Source organism: Diadema antillarum, unplaced genomic scaffold (genome assembly GCF_040938485.1).
Source record: "Diadema antillarum isolate AM-2024a unplaced genomic scaffold, OU_Dant_1.0 seq00000838_RagTag, whole genome shotgun sequence".
NCBI lineage: Eukaryota > Metazoa > Echinodermata > Echinoidea > Diadematoida > Diadematidae > Diadema > Diadema antillarum.
This window is the reverse complement of record NW_027271714.1, coordinates 156,058-174,066: the sequence shown is the minus strand read 5'-3', so window position 1 is coordinate 174,066 and position 18,009 is coordinate 156,058. Positions and strand designations below refer to the sequence as shown.

Sequence of the window (18,009 nt, the reverse complement as noted above, 5' to 3'; positions counted from 1 at the left end):
TGTAAATTCAGTGAAATGCTATACAAGGACACATTTGTGAAAGTTTAGGAAAGGCTGTTCTATGTTTTAATTCGATGCAATTTGTTTCTTTCGGTATGTGGTCATCGCTGAATAGGAAAGGCATTTCGATTCGTAATGTCATAGTCTGTGAAGCAAGATAAAGAATAAGTGAAAATAAATGTAAAGGGAATTCCACTTTCTGCGAAACAAGATAAGAATAAACTTCAGACGACACGATGGAGATCGGATGGTAGTATATCTTCAACTGAAATTATGTCAGAAGCAAGTCGAGGGAATGTGCACTTTGACGATTCAGCATTATACACTATAACATCTTATTGGCAGATTATGTGTCTGTACACGATACATATCCGCACGCTGCTGTGATGCAAGACGTTCATCAACCCAAACCACTTGTGCCCTAGGTAGTTTCACACAATGACATCATTTCTACCACACCTGATCCGAGAGTAGACATAATTCAGAAGTCGTTTCAGTCATTATAATTCTAATCACAATATGACCCAGCAGATAGCAATAAACCGGCTATGACTGTAACCTTCTTGTATGTCTATCATGTCTAAAATGATAATAAAGTATGATCATTACACTTCAGAAGTATGATATACAGGAATTGAATCTACATTTCTATTTTTGCATGATGTACACAACACGTTTCTCTTGTAGCTGTAGCTGTGAGCAAATAATTAGACGCATGAGCATGATGAAGTAATGTAGTGACGTCCACATTGTACATGTTGTACAATTACTGATTGGTAAACAAACACGCTGAAACTACAAAGTCTAACGACGCTTTATCAGAAGCACTTATTCCTAATATAAACGTGATGGATCCCCGCACATTGAGATGCAAATACCAGCTTGAGCGTTGACCTTTACAGGTGTTGGCTATAATAGACAAGTACGTATAATATAGTACGTTTGCAGGAGTGCTAAGCAGTATGAATGCCCGTTGAACCCGCGCAGATTGAACAATATTGCTAAGAATGGACAGTCAGTTTACATAGGAAACGAAATGACGAGATGGACAATGCGGTAACGAAGGTATTAACGACTCTACTATAGCTTCTTTTATTTGATTTTATTCCGTTTGCAGGTCATGAAATTGTTTAAATCAAATTTTGTCAACATTATCATGCGTATATGAAATGAAATGAAATTCTTCCTTCGAGATGTTTTCATTGCAACTGATTGACAAATTATCCTACATCGACGTAAATAAGCAATGAATTGATCACTGTATATAAGTATTTTTTTATCATCATTGCCCGGGAAGTGTGGCAAACTTTTCTATTATGATTGCACGCATAACAAGAAGGTTCTATGATAGTCTACTAATTAGTTTGGTTGCATGTATGAGTGTGTGGTGCGGACCAGGAAAAAGGGTCTCTTTCAAGGCCATTTACCCCTCCTTCCTTGAACATACGTACCCCTCCCGATAATAATAGTCTGATGCTGCATTTATGGAAAACAGTAAATTAGTAATAATCATGCATCATTTCGGTCTTCTCCTTCTCTTTCTTTTATCGATCAGCGATTATTCCTCTTTCTCCTTGTGGTCGGTGTTCTGGTGTTGTCGTATCATCTGCACAACCAATCGTCCCAGATGAATCTTCCTCGTTATGGCATACCAAAAGGTGTACCGCGCCGCAACGACCCAGCGACGACGGCCATCAGCCAACTTTCCCCTTCAAACTCCAGCACCCCCTTTAAGCCGAGAACGTCTCTACTCTTCGTAAAAACACACAAGACTGGAAGTACTACCGTTGGAAACATTCTAAACCGATACGGTTACACACGCAACCTATCCTTCCTTTTGTACAAGAAAGACCGTTTCGAAATTGGACAGTTTCTTCAACATATTCCAACCAGACTAAGAGAAGTTTTTCCACCAATCGGTGTCAAAGATGGCGACTATGCCAACTACAGGAATTACGACTTTATGACTGCACACTGCCGGTTTCTCCCCAGTCTGAAATTCTTTAAAGTTGTCATGAGACCGGACACGAAGTACATCACAATTCTCCGCCATCCAGTTCAGCAGTGGGAGTCCACATTCTTCTTTTTCAAGTGTAACCCGAAAATCAAAGGGAAAAATGGATCTTCCGAAATCGACGAATTCTTCCGAAGTACTACTTCGTATGTGAAATCATTTCGCGGAAATTGTAAATATTACATACGAAATGGTCAGTGGTACGACTTGAGTGCCGACGACCGGATTCACACGAACAAAATGGTGATTAGCGACACTCTGCGCATTTTGGACCGCGAACTCGACCTAGTTCTCCTACTGGAATATTTTGACGAGTCGCTGTTGCTTTTAAAACGTCTCATGGGGTGGGACTTCTCCGACATCTTGTACATCCGGGCGAACGAGCGAGTCGCTAAATCGGAGATCACTGAAAAGCAGCGAGTCAAGATCAGCGCGTGGAATATGGCCGACGTCGCACTCTACCGGCACTTCAACCAGACCTTGTGGCGGAAACTTGCCGAGTATGGCAGCAAGCTTGAGAGTGACCTAATACATTTTCGCGATATGCTGTCTGTTCATCAGAAAACGTGTGGTTTGCAGAGCCAAAAGACAAAGTTTAGAAAAGTGTATGCCTACTCGGTGACAAATTCAACTGGATTTTGTCAAAATCTCGATGGAGTGAGTAATGAAAAGGTGGTGCATCGTCAGAGCACGAAGACAAATGGAACAAAGGGTGATATTTGAACTCTTTCTTCGAGGGATTAAGGCATGAAACGACAAGGAATATAGTAACTGACATATATTGCAAAGGAAAAATATTGTTGGGATGGTATAGTATTGGTGGAGATGAGAATTGGGTTTTCAACTTTTTGAAGAAACCACTCATGAAATAGTGCAGAGCATGCAAGCGTGTACCAATCTAAGAGAAATTTAGAGTTCATTAATAATATTTGATGAAAATCGATTCTGGAATGGCGAAGACATCCAAAAGCAAAGTAAAACAAAGCGATCGTATTAAAAGTTGGGTCCAACCTTTTATAAGGATAGCGCTCTGTTTTTGATATCTCGGCCATTTCAAAACCAGTTTTCATCAAATAAACCATGGATTCCTCTTGGAATTGCATGATTTTTCATATTTTATAGGTTTCTCATTACCACACAAAAAAGAAAAATGTTAGAAACCTGAAATTTGGTCTCAACCAAAACTATACGATCCCTTAACTTAATACTCGATCAATGGAATGATAAGTTTCATGGAAAGAAAAATGAAAGGTTTTAAATATCATAAGAAACATATAGAACCATAGACTCTTTTCTCAAAGAAATAAGCATGTCAGAGAGAGTTAAATTATCTATTCATAATAGCTGACAGATATTTTCGAAAATGTACAAATTAAGTCCGTCATTCCGAAGATTTGTTGATCCGAATATGAAATATGGTTTGTTATTCCGAAGATTCGTTAATAACGAAAAAAAAAAGTTTTTCCGAAGGTTCATTTCGTAATTAAAAACGAAAGAAGGTTCGTAATTCCGAACGTTTGTTTTCGAGCACTTTCCTTTCTTTTTGGATTAACGAACGTCTAGGTATTGGGAGTTTGTGCGTTCGGAATAACGAACGTACCTTCGGAATAACGTCCCTTATTTTCATTAATTTTTCGGATTAACGAACCTTCACAATACTGAACATCACCCCTAGCAATCTGTACACAGACATGCAGCATCCATACCACATGCATTCATGTATCATGGATTCAAATCTTTGAGATCTGGGACGTGGGGAAAACTAATAATTCTGAAAAAAAAAACTTGCCAACGTTTCTTTTTTGTCCTTGATAAAAGCCATTAATCCGCAAAAATGCAAACGTAGCACACTCATCTTGCATGTGAAGAGGGCAAGTATTGTCTGTGGTTAGTGACAACCCCTTTCTTCACTAGGCCTATATAACTCTCAAGCTCCACCTTTTATTCTGCTTTTGCATTTCGTTTCATGATCTACACGTTACAAAAACTGTATGCTCAAAATTGGAAGATGCTTAATTTTGGTAGAATGTCACTCACCCACCCCTCCCACCCCCCCCCCCCACACACACACATAAACAAAGACCGAAAACGTACCAAACTTCAGAATAAGAAAAAAAAACAAAAAAAAACAAAAAAAACAACAAATACATCCCTAAATTGACCTTGCGTTTTCATTTCCATCTGGAAAACCAAATGGTGTGGACGTAGGCTCATACGGCGTTCTTGCCTTTATCTTTCAAATGTTTTTTCCCAAATTTTCGTACTCTGAATCTACCGTCAGTCACATCAAATGGATGTGAAGAAAACAATCGTACATCCACATCAAGTTTTATTGATGTCATTGACAGTGTACCAGTGTAGTAGAAGTAACTTTATTCAGAAAATACACGTATTCCCCACTTGATCTTGAGAGAACTAGTACTGCACCAAGATTGAGACATGTCCCCCCCCCCCAAAAAAAAAAAAGAAAGAAAGAAAGAAAGAAAGAAAGAAAGAAAGAAAGAAAAAGACACATCATTTTAATTTACTATATAATAAAAATATCCATCTGGATTTCTTTATTTTCTCCCAATATAAAGACATTTCACACATACACACACTGTTCAAAACAGTCTTCTTGGTACATGTATGGTTCTGCTGTTTAAGAAAAAAAAAAAGAAAATGGTGAAACTTCAGCCTTGATGTTAGAAGATTTTAGAATCAAATGTACATCTAGTACTGTACTTTAACGGTGAAATAGTCTCTCTATACAGCGGGAACTGCATTGAAGTGTGTCATTTAACTTTGATGAGAACAATAGAAAAAAACAACAGTTCTATTTTCTTCACAATCGGATATCAAGCAAAGTCATAGAATTCGTAAGTCTACTGAAACAAAATTTTCCACAACCAATCATAAGTTAAAGTGTGGCTGCATAATTAATAATTAATCTACAAATTGGACAGGGCAATAGAAAATCATGTCACAACTCTCCACTTGATTGGCATAAATCATGAAATCTTTATGATTCACAAATTTAAACCCCCTCCCTACACAAAATTATCACATTGAATTGCCACAACCTTAGATTTAGATCGATGGGAAAGACTGATGTAGTTCTGTTTTCTTGATTCCATGTCAGGTAGTAAAGTTTATGAAACTTGCGTGAAACTGAAAGAACTTGGGAGATTTGTGACAGCACGATTTCTTCCGCTCATCAGATCTGCATAATGATCCAGAGTTTTATTACAATAAAAAAAGAACAGTTCAATGCCAATTTTGGAACATTTTGAAGTTCATCATTATGCAAATAGAGCAAAATAAAATCATAGTGATAGCTTATTTGTAACATAAATAGAAATAGTGTTGAAGTTAGAGCATGAAATATTCCATATTTTCATATGATTTTTTTTCCTGTTTAGCAGCTTTAATCACAAACATTTCATTAACTTGCCTTGTGATCACACTCTTTATATGCAACTGTGACTACTAGTTTACTGCAAGAAAAAAAACATTGTAAAAATTCAAAATGATATAAAATTCTCATGTTTTCTCTGATCGTCATGAATTTACCTTTGTCTTGCTTTATTTCTGTATTCATCAAAATAAAACTTATACATGAACTTCCCATCAAGTGAAAATTGCTGAGTATGTAGCGAGGTATAAGAGAAACATTGTCTGCTATGACATAGTTAGTATGACTACATCAGATTGTCAAAGTTTGGTCAAGGAAAAAACAGAGATCCTGCATACCACTGGAAATGACATAATACATGTACAGTGTATACAGGGTCCTGTTTCATAAAGCTGTTGTAAAGTTGCGCATGACTTTACAAATGACTTACATATGGCAAGCCGAGTGGGTTTCCTAATCATTGTCTATTTCAATAGCTAAAGTTGAAATTTGCAGATGATAATGATTATTCCTACATTTTAACACACATTTTTAGTTGAAAGTGTAGTTTTGTCCCAATGGAGGTGAGTGACATACAGTTGTACTTTGTTAAAATGTAAGGAAAAAAAAATGGGCACACACACTGGCACTTCATAGTCCAGTCGTTCGCAAGGTCATGCGTAACTTTGTGAACAGCTTTAGGAAACAGGGCCAAGATATGAAATGCTTTTTGCGGCATCGTTGATATAAGTTGCCCTGTAGGATATCACCTCCATGCTGGGACACAAGGAGTTTGCTCTAAGGTTCATAGCATAGAAGTTAGATTCCGTGCGGGCCAATTTACACACCAATACATTCTGAACAAAATATCAACTGCGCTGCCCTTAAAGGGATCGTACACTTTTGGTAGAGACATAACTTCAGGTTTCTAACATTTTTTTGTGAGTTAATGAGAAAACTCTTATGAAATATGAAAGAGCATGTAATTCCAAGAGGGATTCTACATTTATCTGATGAAAATTGGTTTTGAAAAGGCTGAAATATCCAAAACAGAGCAATTCTAATTCTTCTTAATTTTACTTTGTTTTTGGATGTCTCACCCATTCCAAAGCAGATTCTCATCTGACAAACTTTGAATTCCTCTTAGAATGGTATGCTCTGTATAATTTCATAAGTGGTTTCTTGGTATCTCACAAAAAATTAAAAGCCCAATCCTCATCTCCACCAATACTATACCGTTCCTTTAATATTTGCACTGTGCTTGCATCGGACAAAGGTCACCTCTCGTTCTATGGAAGCCTAGCATTTTCCTGTGCATGTACATATGTACCGCTACATACCAAAATGAAAGCCGTTTAGTACTATGGGGCACATTAGGTACTATATGGCGCCAGCTTAGGACTATTTTTGAACAGATGAAGGTCATTGCTAATTTATGCCCTCAATTTCAACCAATCAAAATCAAGGATTCATCTCATGAATATGTAATTTTAAACATGTATATACTGATGAATATTCATGACTTCCTCCATAGTGTCTCCTGCCATTTCTTATCTTCTAAATCCAACTTTCTAAAATCAACCATTCACAAACTTTGTTCAGTGATTGTAAGTGCCATTGTTTCCTCAACATTTTATACCTGCAGGGCTCTATCTAATGCAAGTATTTCTCCCCCATTGACTAACATCAGCAATAAGATCTTTATATTAAGTAAATAAGTAAGTTGTTAATTTCCATTCCTTCTCACCATCTTCAATCTGTAATACATATTAGTCTTGACCTCCTAGACCTAACGATGTGCTGACAAATACAATGCCCCAAACAAAAACAAAACAAAACAAAACAAAACAAAACAAAACAAAACTCAACACAACAATTTTGATGCATTGTAGGAATGTGGTATCATCATAAATTTGTAGAAAGCACTAAAAAGTATAATGTGATCATCACCTTCTTGGTGTTTCTGTCTTATGTCTTTCTAATAGCACTGTAGGACAACTTATAATGTAAAGCACACATTACTCATCCTGAGACATTTCACCCTGAAGAATCATCCTGGCAAACTATGACTTTTTGCAAAATTCATACACATTATAAAGACTAAAAGGCCAGGATCACTTGTGAGTGTCGATCTCTGCTCAGTAAACATGACGTAACAACAACAACAACAACAACAACACATAAACAAACAGATAATAAGTAGAAATGCCAAAGTGTCTGTACTTCATTGCCTGTTATTTTTCAGCCTCTTGCAGTATATAATCTATATATATATATATATATTCATATATATATATATATATATATATATATATATAATAAAAACAGAAGTAGAAGTATGGGAAAGCATGGCACAGTATTGCATTTCATTAATAACAATGACTATATGGTGGGCTAAAGCAAAGCAAAAATATGTACACGTACTACGTACTTGGCAGTGAATGAGATTGATTGACAATCTGCATAAGTTTGATATCACTTCACATTAATAGTTAGAATAGTTAGGATATTGGTGAAGACACAATTTTTAGAGGGTACAAATACTTCACATTCACAGAGACTCCAACCCAACGCACCTTCTGATCGGGAGATTCTCCCGCCTGAAACCCCTAGCAAACGGGAGCCTCCAAGTTGATGTGTGCGAAGCGCGAAGTTTCTATAGGGTTCTAGATGCTCTCTGGTGCTATCTAAGGCTTATTTTTTTGAACATACAATAGCAATAAGTAAGAAATCCTTTCCAACGGGAGACACAGAGCCAGGGCGGGAGAAATTAAATCTCAAGCGGGAGAACGGGAGATTTTGCAAAAATGGGTTTTCGGCGGGAGATCTCCCATTGAAAACAGGAGAGTTGGAGTCTCTGCATTCATTCCCAGTTAGTCCATGTGTCGTTATGGAGAGCTGGGTTAGCGTTGGGGTCACACTTCGGGTAGTTAACGGGAACGGAAGACCAGTAGTAGACCTGGAGCCGGTCCAAGAGGAACGCCACCATCTCGTGGTTTTGATCGGACAGGTCAGTCTTCTCCGTGGGGTCGTCCTTGATGTTAAAGAGCCAGAGGTCCTTGCCAGGGGGCGTGACTGGGTGGAAGGGGTGTAGACCCGAGTCTGGGGTTGGAATCCAGCTCCCATTGCCTGCCAGACAAGTGTTGGAAATATCATGTAAGAATTGTTTTAACAGATGAAGAGACCTTACCAAGTTAGGTGAGAAATGAAATCTCTGCATTGTTGAAAGGTCTAGTATTTAGTCAGTATGAATATATCAGAAATGAAAAACCTTAGCGAAAGCAGTTAAGCTTTAAGTGTATCCCCTTTCGAAGGTCGACTACATTTGCAATTGAACAATGCAAAATATCGATCAAATGCGAGGTATGAATAGAGTGTGTGCTGGTGGTCTCACAAACTCTTAGTTATACACCATAAGGGCACGCAAATGGGGTCAGCAAAAGTCAAGCCTACATCATTTATTATGTAGCGAGCTCAGCCTTGATGGTTACACACGTCTTCATACAAGTTTTCTATCAAAACAAGTGCACTACTATGTTTGAAAAAGATAAATTAGATAGAAATACACACAGTTTGGTACAGAAAAAGAACATATTTATATTGACAGAAGAAATACTAATCATTCAATCAAAGTCATTTTCCTGGTCAGCATATCATGCATATGAATTCAGGCCATGAATACAGACACTCTTGTCTACATTTTGGGAACCTGATATACCAGGTTCCCGTATATCAGTTGACATCACAGGAACTGGATGCTGCTGGAAAAAAGTTTGGCAAGTTAAAGGGATCGTACAGTTTTGGTTGAGACCTAATTTCAGGTTTCTAACATTTTTCTGTGAAATAATGAGAAACCTCTCGTGAAATATGAAAGAGCATGTTATTCTATGAGGAATTCAACGTTCATTTGATGAAAATTGGTTTTGAAATGGCTGAGATATCCAAAAAGAGCGATTCTAATAAAGTGTGGGACCAACACTTTATTACGAGCACTTTGTTATACTTTGTGTTTGGATGTTTCAGGCATTCCAAACCCGATTTTCATCAAATAAACTTTGAATTCCTCTTAAAGTGGTATGCTCTGTACTATATTATAAGTGTTTTCTTGGTATCTCGCAAAAAGTTAAAAGCCCAATTCTCATCTCCACCAATACTGTACCTTCCCTTTAAGTTACGTATCTTGGCACATAATGGGTTGAGGGAGTAAGGAATATGATATAGGACATGAAATGGAATCCCCCTATGTGATCGAGAGAGTAAAAATTCATGCATGTCAAAGATCATACGTTGGAAAAGAGTATGTGATGCTGCAATGTCCAGAAAGTATTGATGTCAATGAACCCACTCGGTCGTGTTCTGACAAAAAGGTGTATGTCTGCCGTTTTACAGCGACTACAAAGCTGAGAAAATCGACTTTAAAGTTTTGGCAGTTTCCTTGACCGTAGAAGCCATCTAAACTGTGCAGTGCTCAGGGATTTAATTCCAGGATTTAGTATACACTTCAAATTTCATTTCCTGATAATTTTCTTGCATCAAATTTTAAAAAATACTTCAGAATTAGCACTTTTAGAGACTTACACATTTTTGCCAAATCACATTTACAGGGACTGCAACCCACGCTATTTTGGCAAAAAGGTGTATCTTCACATACACCGTGAGAAATCGTGCATTTAATTTGGCAAAAAGGTGTATGTGTAGAGATACACCTTTTAGCCAAATCAAAAGCAGGAAAACTGACAAAATGATACAGAGATAGCCCAAAATACCTCGGAAACAAAGGCTTGATGACTTACGAAAGTTGGTCACATGAAAATTTCGGCATCGAAAACCCCCAAATGATAAAAACCAAAAACATGATATTTTTCAGACATACACCTTTTTGCCAAATTACGACCGCACCCCTCTGCAGAGAAGAGGGTGCAAAACATAGCACGGGGTTTGTTCAACTCCTGCACATGCACTCCTGACTCCCGGAAGCCGGAGAATAATGTTGGCACTTTGTGGTTCATCCAAGGTAACCAGCAATGGTCAGTATGTGGGTATCCATAAGACACACCCTGACACAGAATGTGAAGAAGAGACCGCATACCTGGCTGACCGGTGATCAACTTCCAGTCTTTGTAACGGATGGCCGCCCTGATGGACTGGTTGAACTTGCTTGGGAGGATTAGTGATGCATCATTGGCCTCCTTGCATGCTGCGACAGAATTAGATGGCGAATATCTAAGAGGATCGATGTTGTGTAGGAGTTCGTGGCGGGGAGATGCAGACCCAGTCCTGGAAGAAAGCAGAATGAGAATATGAAAGAGGTACTGCCTTTCGACGTAAATCTACAAAAGTGTACATGGGTTTTCATACCTAGAACGTCTGGATTTTACACAAAATAATGATATTTCATATCCAACTTACAGTGTAGCTCCTTTTACTTAGAGAAGTCATCCAACATAAATTTCCTTTCCTTTAACCAACTGAGGACAGTTTGATTTTGCTACAACATGCATTTCCCATAGACACCCACCCGAGTATACTCAGGACTCGTCCTCAATGGGTTAAAGACAATATTCTATGAGTAGATGTCTTCCAATTAAACATTTGTCAAGCAAGTGTCCAGTTTGATATTCATCGGGCAACAAGTGGTTGCTTGTGACGGGAAATGGAAATTGAGAAAGTGATGAAAATACTTTATTGAAGACTACTAGTTTTATTGTGCATGTTTAGATGGTACATGCGAGCTTAGATGGTGGCTGATTAGAGTTCATTGATACAATACTAGTTCATGTATTGGGCGATGAACGAGTTATAGAGTTTTGTGGATATCCTGGGAAGTTTGGATATTCGAGATACACCCGTAATTGTGTGGATAGTGAGTCCACGAGTGTTGAAGACAATTTATTGTGTATTGCATCATAGCTTATATCTTGATCTGCATAGAAAGTAATTACATTTGTAGATTTAGCACCATATATACATATAGTTTTCACATTTTGGGAAGTGCTCTTGCATTGCAAAAAGAGGGGGGATCAATTTATTAAGAAATGAGATGTTGAATACAAACTTATGATTGTTTCCTGTTTCTTGCAGGGTTTTCTTTTTTGTGTGTCGATTTACTGACACCAATAAAGTCAAGTGAACTACAATCCTGCGTCCACTCATTCATTTGAGTCCTGGGGTCTATCACCACATCATCACAGCCCCCTAACGTACCACCTATCCACGACACTTGTTTTATAAATGTGAAACATAATAAATCTTTGCTAAAAATTACAAATAAAAACAAAATCAAATGCAGGAAAAAACTTCCGAGTTGATAACTTGCTCATGCTTTGTTGATATTTGATAAAGAGTACTCTGTAGTCAATTGTTGTCGTTTTCATCTTTCTTGGAATATATCAACTCAAGTTGATAGTAATTCAATGCTTTGGTAATTTGTAATGAGAATAGGTGTAGATATATTCAAGAAAAGATATGGACAGCCATGAAATGTTGGTCTTAAATTAAAATATCGCTTTCACCTGTATATGTGACCCTGCATCACAAAACCAACAAAAAGTCTCCCGACATGGATTTTTAGTTAAGGGCAGATTCTGAAAGAACAGACTGTAAGCTTTAAAATTTTGTATAACTCAATTCATATGGACTCTCATTCAACTCCTAAGCTATCTAAATATTGGAAAAAAAGCATGCACTCTGGAAAAGTGTGAACTGAGAAAAGAGGCTCTGAAGTACATGGTCTATTCAAGTGCTTAGGCTTCACCAAACCGTGCTAGCTGTGCGATGAATGGGACAAAAAACAGGATGTAAACCACTGGAGCAACAACAATAAAGGGATTATTGGATTAAGCTGAAATTAAGTATGCTCTATTAACACATTCTGTCCATGATTACTGCCAACTTTCAAAGCAGTAGCATTATTCTTTCAAAAAATATTAGAGTTGAAAGTGAAGAATGTGCAAAGGATTTTTAAGAAATATAAAGGGGCCTCTAAGACATACCTGATCTCACCATCTTACACAAAGAGGTTGTAGAAAAACTGCTGAAAACACACTTTCCCATTCATTTTATGATCCCATACTTAGGAATAGTGTAAAAGAAGAATAGCTCTTTCAGAAAATATGAAAAACTCAAAACTGACTTGGTTGACGAGTTTCACCATTTTTGAGTCCTCATGTAAAATCAGGGGGTGCGACTTTTTGTTCGTTTTGTGATGCATGGTCACATGATATTTTCTTTGAGTTGGTCGTACAACATATTCTTCAAATAAACTATGAAACGGAGCATTATTTACATCTAATTTTATAGCATGGTCATTTGGAAATGGACTGGAAATTTATGGTGCTATGATTTTATGTAGTTGCAACTTCTTACCCAATGTAAACATCTGCATTTAAATAGACTCATATGACATGAAACACAAAGGTGTTATGGTGTTAAGTAGTACAACTTCTAAACCAAAGAAAACATCTGCATTAGACTCACATGACACAAACATGATGGTGTTATGGCTGGTGTATAAAGTACAGCAGCTACAATGTCTTACCCAATGTAACATCTGCATTAGACTCATCTTATGACACAAAACACAAATCCTACACCAGTCATCAACTCCATGGTTACACCTGGACATCCATTTTCATAATTTGTTTTTTCACAATGAGTATGAGTAAAAGAATGGCAGAGATTAGTAATGAATGGAACAATATTGGCAGTTTGCTTCTCAAATCTGTCACACAGGAAATACCAACCTGATCGCATTCCAGACGTTGTATCCATCTAGGGCGGAGCTGTTGACTGTACCCCCTGCCACGCCCTGCACCAGTGTGGGATACCAATCACTGACATGGATTAGCTCCTTGCTGACTGTACCTCTCACTGATGGGTCCAGGAGGGGGCTGGCGACGAACCCCACCCCATGTACACCCCCTTCCCACAGGGATTTCTTCCAACCCCGAAGGGGCCAGTTGTTTCCTCCTGAAAGAATTTGTCCTCCATTATCTTGGTTGAGATGCAATGGGAGAAGACATGGAAATAGAGATTAAGACAGGTGACTACAGAGATCAAGACATGGAAATAGAGATTAAGACATAGGCGACTATACTTGTTTCATCTTCAACTGGTAAATAGTGCCTCTAAGCTCTCCAATAATAAGTGCAATACTCCTCTACAGAATACTTTCCAATAATATATAATTTTTCATTTTTACTCCCAATAACCTTGCACAGAAATGAAAGGCTTTCTAATAATATATTATATATTTTTTGATTTTATTATTTACAATTATCTTGAACAGAATAGTAGACTTTCCAATAACGTATTTGTTTTCTTAAATTACTTCCAATATCCCTGAACAGGTATGGTAAGCTTTTTAAAATTCCATAATTCTTAAGGTTCTATTTCCAATAACCTTGCATAGAAATGGTAGGCTTTTCTGTATATGATTTGACATACTCTATTTCCAAAGCCTAGAAAACAAAGAAATTTTAAAGCAGTCAGTCATATGACAAACATACAATGTAGTTGAAAAAATATACTAGTATCGGTTCTGAAATTCAGATGCATCCATGTGTGTAAGACAGTAGGCATGTAAAACAATAGGCCAATTCCTAATGCTCATAATTACATGTATATCACATTTCATGAAAGCAGAGAAATTTCTAAGAGCAGATCATCAAAAACTCAAATTAAAAAAAAAAGGATCACTTTGTATTACTAATCAGCCTAGACGAGACCGACACCAACGAATCATACAGCCCATGAAATTGACACTACGCAAATAAGGCCCAAGAGACTGACACATTTCGAACTCTTGGGCTGTTTTTACCCAGTGTCGACCCACGGGCCTTATTTGCCTCGTGTCCAACTCATGGGCTGTATGACTCATGGACCTTTTTTTTAAGTGTCAAAATCATGGGTCATATGACTTGTGGGTATGGGTCTCGTTGGATGACCCCCCCACATATTACTGTCACAGCAAATGATGTTCAAAATGTAAATTCCTGCTCAATCTTGCACCTTTCAAGCATATCTTGGCTTCATTATTCTTCAATATGTTCATATTTCATACCTTTGTCTAACCGTAAAGTGCGCAATTGTGGAAGCTTTTTAAGATGCTTTATCCAAAATGGCTTGAACTGAAATGAACTGAAAATGAACTTATATATATGACCTATGATGTGATTCCTCAACTGAATAACTGAAAGGAAACAGTTCTTCCACTCCATTCACAATCCCCCTCCCTCCATAAAAAAAGACAAGGCCTGATATTTGGTATACCTGTGGAAAATATGAGGACTGTATCATCCCACAGTTTAGTCTTTTTCAAGGCTTGTGTGATATTTCCCACAGCTTCATCCATGCAGGACACCATTCCAGCGTACTGCCGTCTTGCCTTGTTCTGAATGAAGCTGTACTGCTCTGTGTACGAGACAGGGACTTGGAGTGGGCTATGGACAGCTTGAAAAGGGATGTACAAAAACAATGGCTGGAGGGAAAAGAAAACAAATACTCACGTAAATAAAAAAATAAAGTATTGGCTAAGAACAAGAATAACATTTCTGCAGCAACTCACACCTAACCATCAAGTGGTTGGAGGAGTGCACATCTGTTTCTGTAAATTTTGTATTTCCTGTTGTAAATGTCATTCATTTTGATCTAAACTGTCTGTCACACATTCATGTACATTGGGCCCTCTGAATATCATTTGCTTTGTGCACATTTACAATTGTGCAACATAACTCTGAAATTGGTCATGGGGAATCGATGTCACACAACAGACATGATATCTTTTTTTTTTACTTTGTCAAACAAGCAATGCTCTGTCATTAACAATATTTGGCCCTTATAAGAAGCAATAGGCCTACATATTATTGCATGATTAAAAAAAAGCAACTTAATTCAATAAAACCACTTGCATTGATCATGGATTTGTTGTGCATGTAATGAAATTAAGTTAAGTCTGATCAAGATCATGCAATGCATACCTACATGAGTTCGAGAGGCAACGCCAACAATTAAATTTATGAGATTACCAACAGAGAAACATGCAAGTGACTGGGAAGCAAACCCCCATGATAAGCAAACATTGAAAAGCTGGGTTGAAAGTTGCAGATATCTAAGTGCCAAATGGCTATAAAATAAAACAAAAGAGAAGAGGGGAAAGTGACTCAGAAGGTAAGCTTAAATCTTTTATGTATACCTGAGTAGCATCATGGTTGTGGATAATTTCCTCCGCTCTCTTGGCAAAGATGTGAGTAGAATATTTTCCCTTGTATTCATCTTCCACTTCCGTCTCGCCATCTCGGAGGTCCTTACCATTCCAGCCGTTGGATGGGTGAGTGTGTTTGTAGTAATCTTCTGAACCTGTGAGGTAGCCTGGATGTGAACAAAGAGCATGTCTGGTGTTTGAGCTCATTGATCAGTTTAGGAATTACTGGTAGACAGGATCTACGACAGAGCACAGTTTGGTGGCCTCGCTATTAAAAATACCTTGTAGATGGATTCTTGAGGTTTGAATTTTCTTCATTTTCATGGATTCTTATTGTGTCCCCAAAGCCAGCATGGATCCTAGTAGCAGTCCTAAATACAACAACTAAATCAAATAACTATCCATTTGGTGATATTTCTCTTTTGGGGTTAACCTCACGTGCAATGTAGATTGGCAAATTCACATACTGGGAAGACAGAAAGTCCTTAGTCTAAAGAAAGATAGGAGTGTTTTTAGGGGGCAAGTAATCCCGATATCCAACAAAATTTTATTAAAGTGTTGTGTATAATATGAACTCATTGCTAATGCCAACAGAGTTAAGTGCCAAACATTGAATCTATGGAAATTACTGAAATTCGGAGGCAATGGTTAAAAAGCAATTTACTCAGGGACACTAGTGCCATATTTTGGGGTTTGAACCCTGAAACCCAAGGGGATGTTTGTCTCACCAAAGAATGTTTGGAAGCCCCTCCTGGTGGGCCAGCAGGCCTTCTTGTAGAAGCCAAGATGCCACTTGCCCACGATGTGTGTAGCGTACCCTACCTTCAGGAGCTGGTCAGCTAGGGTGGGGTCCTCCACAGGAAGGCAGCTTGGCTGGGGTGACCATATGATGCTATGCTGTAACCCTGTGTGAATCTGAATTTGAAATCAGTAAAAACAAAATAGCAAAACAAGACAGAATTAATCTATCATAGTATAAAGTTCAAATTCACATCATACTCATTATAGCTAATCCATACAAGCCTTTTTTTATTGAGTTGAAATCAATTGTAAGACAGATTTACTTGAAAAATCTATGGCACAAACAAGTATTTTACAACTCTCAGACAACTAACTCTTTCTTATGGGCATTTCATGTTAAGAAACACAAAAGATATGTTCGCTGATAAAAAAAAAGAACAAAGAAAGCAAGAAACATATCTTTACTTAGGATTTGCACATCTTCCTTTAGGTGGGACTTGGGCCACAAGTCTGCAATTGAGATTCTACATGTTAATTTATGGCTGTTTCTTTCCTTATTAGTTGCCAATCTCCTTTCTAAACTTTTGGCTAATTTACCTGTTTATCAAGAGAATTCAAACTTGCAATGCATTTCTCTTCAATAATGTAGAACAAATCTAGTATCCAGTTATAGAATGGCATGATTGAGTCAATGTGCATGCACTGTGGATCACAATAAAATGGTAGTGGTAATAACTAACCTCAATATGTGTCATCAGCTAAACTGAGGACATTTCACAAGGAAACAAGTAAGGTTAGTTGTGTGTGTGTGTGTGTGTGTGTGTGTGTTTGGGTGTATGTGTGCTTTTTAAACATTTTGTTATCATATTTGTTTCTTTACTGATAATGAGGCTTTCCCAAACCTGGTATTTCCCACTCATCAACTGGCTCCTTGTTGGTGTGCAAATTGGCTGCACATAGTAGTTCTCAAGTTTTACACCCTCAGCAGCCAGCTTATCCAGATTGGGAGTTTTGATCTCTGAGCCATGGTAACCGATGTCATGGTAACCATAATCGTCTGCCAGGATGAAGACGATGTTCGGTCTCGTTGGTGCGCAATGAATTGAAGCGAGACATAGTAGCAGTACGGAGCAGCAGAGGAGTAATGAGGATGAGATGGAATACATCGTGTCCTGAAACCTGTTCTGGCAGAAAGACAGACAGAATGATTAACATCAGTCCTCAATCAGGACTGTATAAAGTGTGTGCTTGAACTCTTTATGTGCCATGGTGGAAACCCCCTGTGTGGCACGTTATTCTGAAACACGGAAGATAGTCATGCTTAGAGAAAGAATTCTGTTTTTCCAATCTGTATAACTTCTACAAATTTCTGCTAAGCTGGACATAATAGTGAGCAAAGTTAGAGAGGAATGCCAAACTTTGCTTCTATATACAATGTATAACAATTATATTTTCAATTTTTCTTTCGAATTACCAGTTGCTACATTACTGGAAAGGAATGACTTTTGCACATAAAATAGTAACAGAAACTTAAAGTGTACATGCAAAATCTAGTTGAATGGGAACATCGCTTGATAGTCATTCACCACATAGAATGCAAGCCATATGTGAGAGGAACAAAAGCGCGAGAAACGCTTTGATTGTGCCGTGGAATTAGCGATTTATCGATCGGTTTTGGCG

At 37.8% G+C, this 18,009-nt stretch overlaps 2 protein-coding genes across 2 annotated transcripts; one reads left to right on the top strand and one right to left on the bottom strand.

Moving 5' to 3' along the window:
• The first annotated feature begins 963 nt into the window (after positions 1–963).
• Positions 964–2,983, top strand: LOC139740149 (galactose-3-O-sulfotransferase 2-like). The gene is made up of 2 exons (XM_071650738.1): positions 964–1,065; positions 1,556–2,983. The coding sequence occupies exons 1-2, from the start codon at positions 1,045–1,047 to the stop codon at positions 2,735–2,737; spliced, it is 1,203 nt and encodes a 400-aa protein (XP_071506839.1). The 5' UTR covers positions 964–1,044; the 3' UTR covers positions 2,738–2,983.
• A 5,267-nt stretch (positions 2,984–8,250) lies between these two features.
• On the bottom strand, positions 8,251–17,508 carry LOC139740150 (arylsulfatase B-like). Its single transcript, XM_071650739.1, has 7 exons — positions 17,232–17,508; positions 16,317–16,503; positions 15,580–15,755; positions 14,658–14,865; positions 13,130–13,379; positions 10,477–10,664; positions 8,251–8,516 (listed from the first exon to the last, which is right to left on the bottom strand). The coding sequence occupies exons 1-7, from the start codon at positions 17,493–17,495 to the stop codon at positions 8,251–8,253; spliced, it is 1,539 nt and encodes a 512-aa protein (XP_071506840.1). The 5' UTR covers positions 17,496–17,508.
• Between the last annotated feature and the right edge of the window lie 501 nt (positions 17,509–18,009).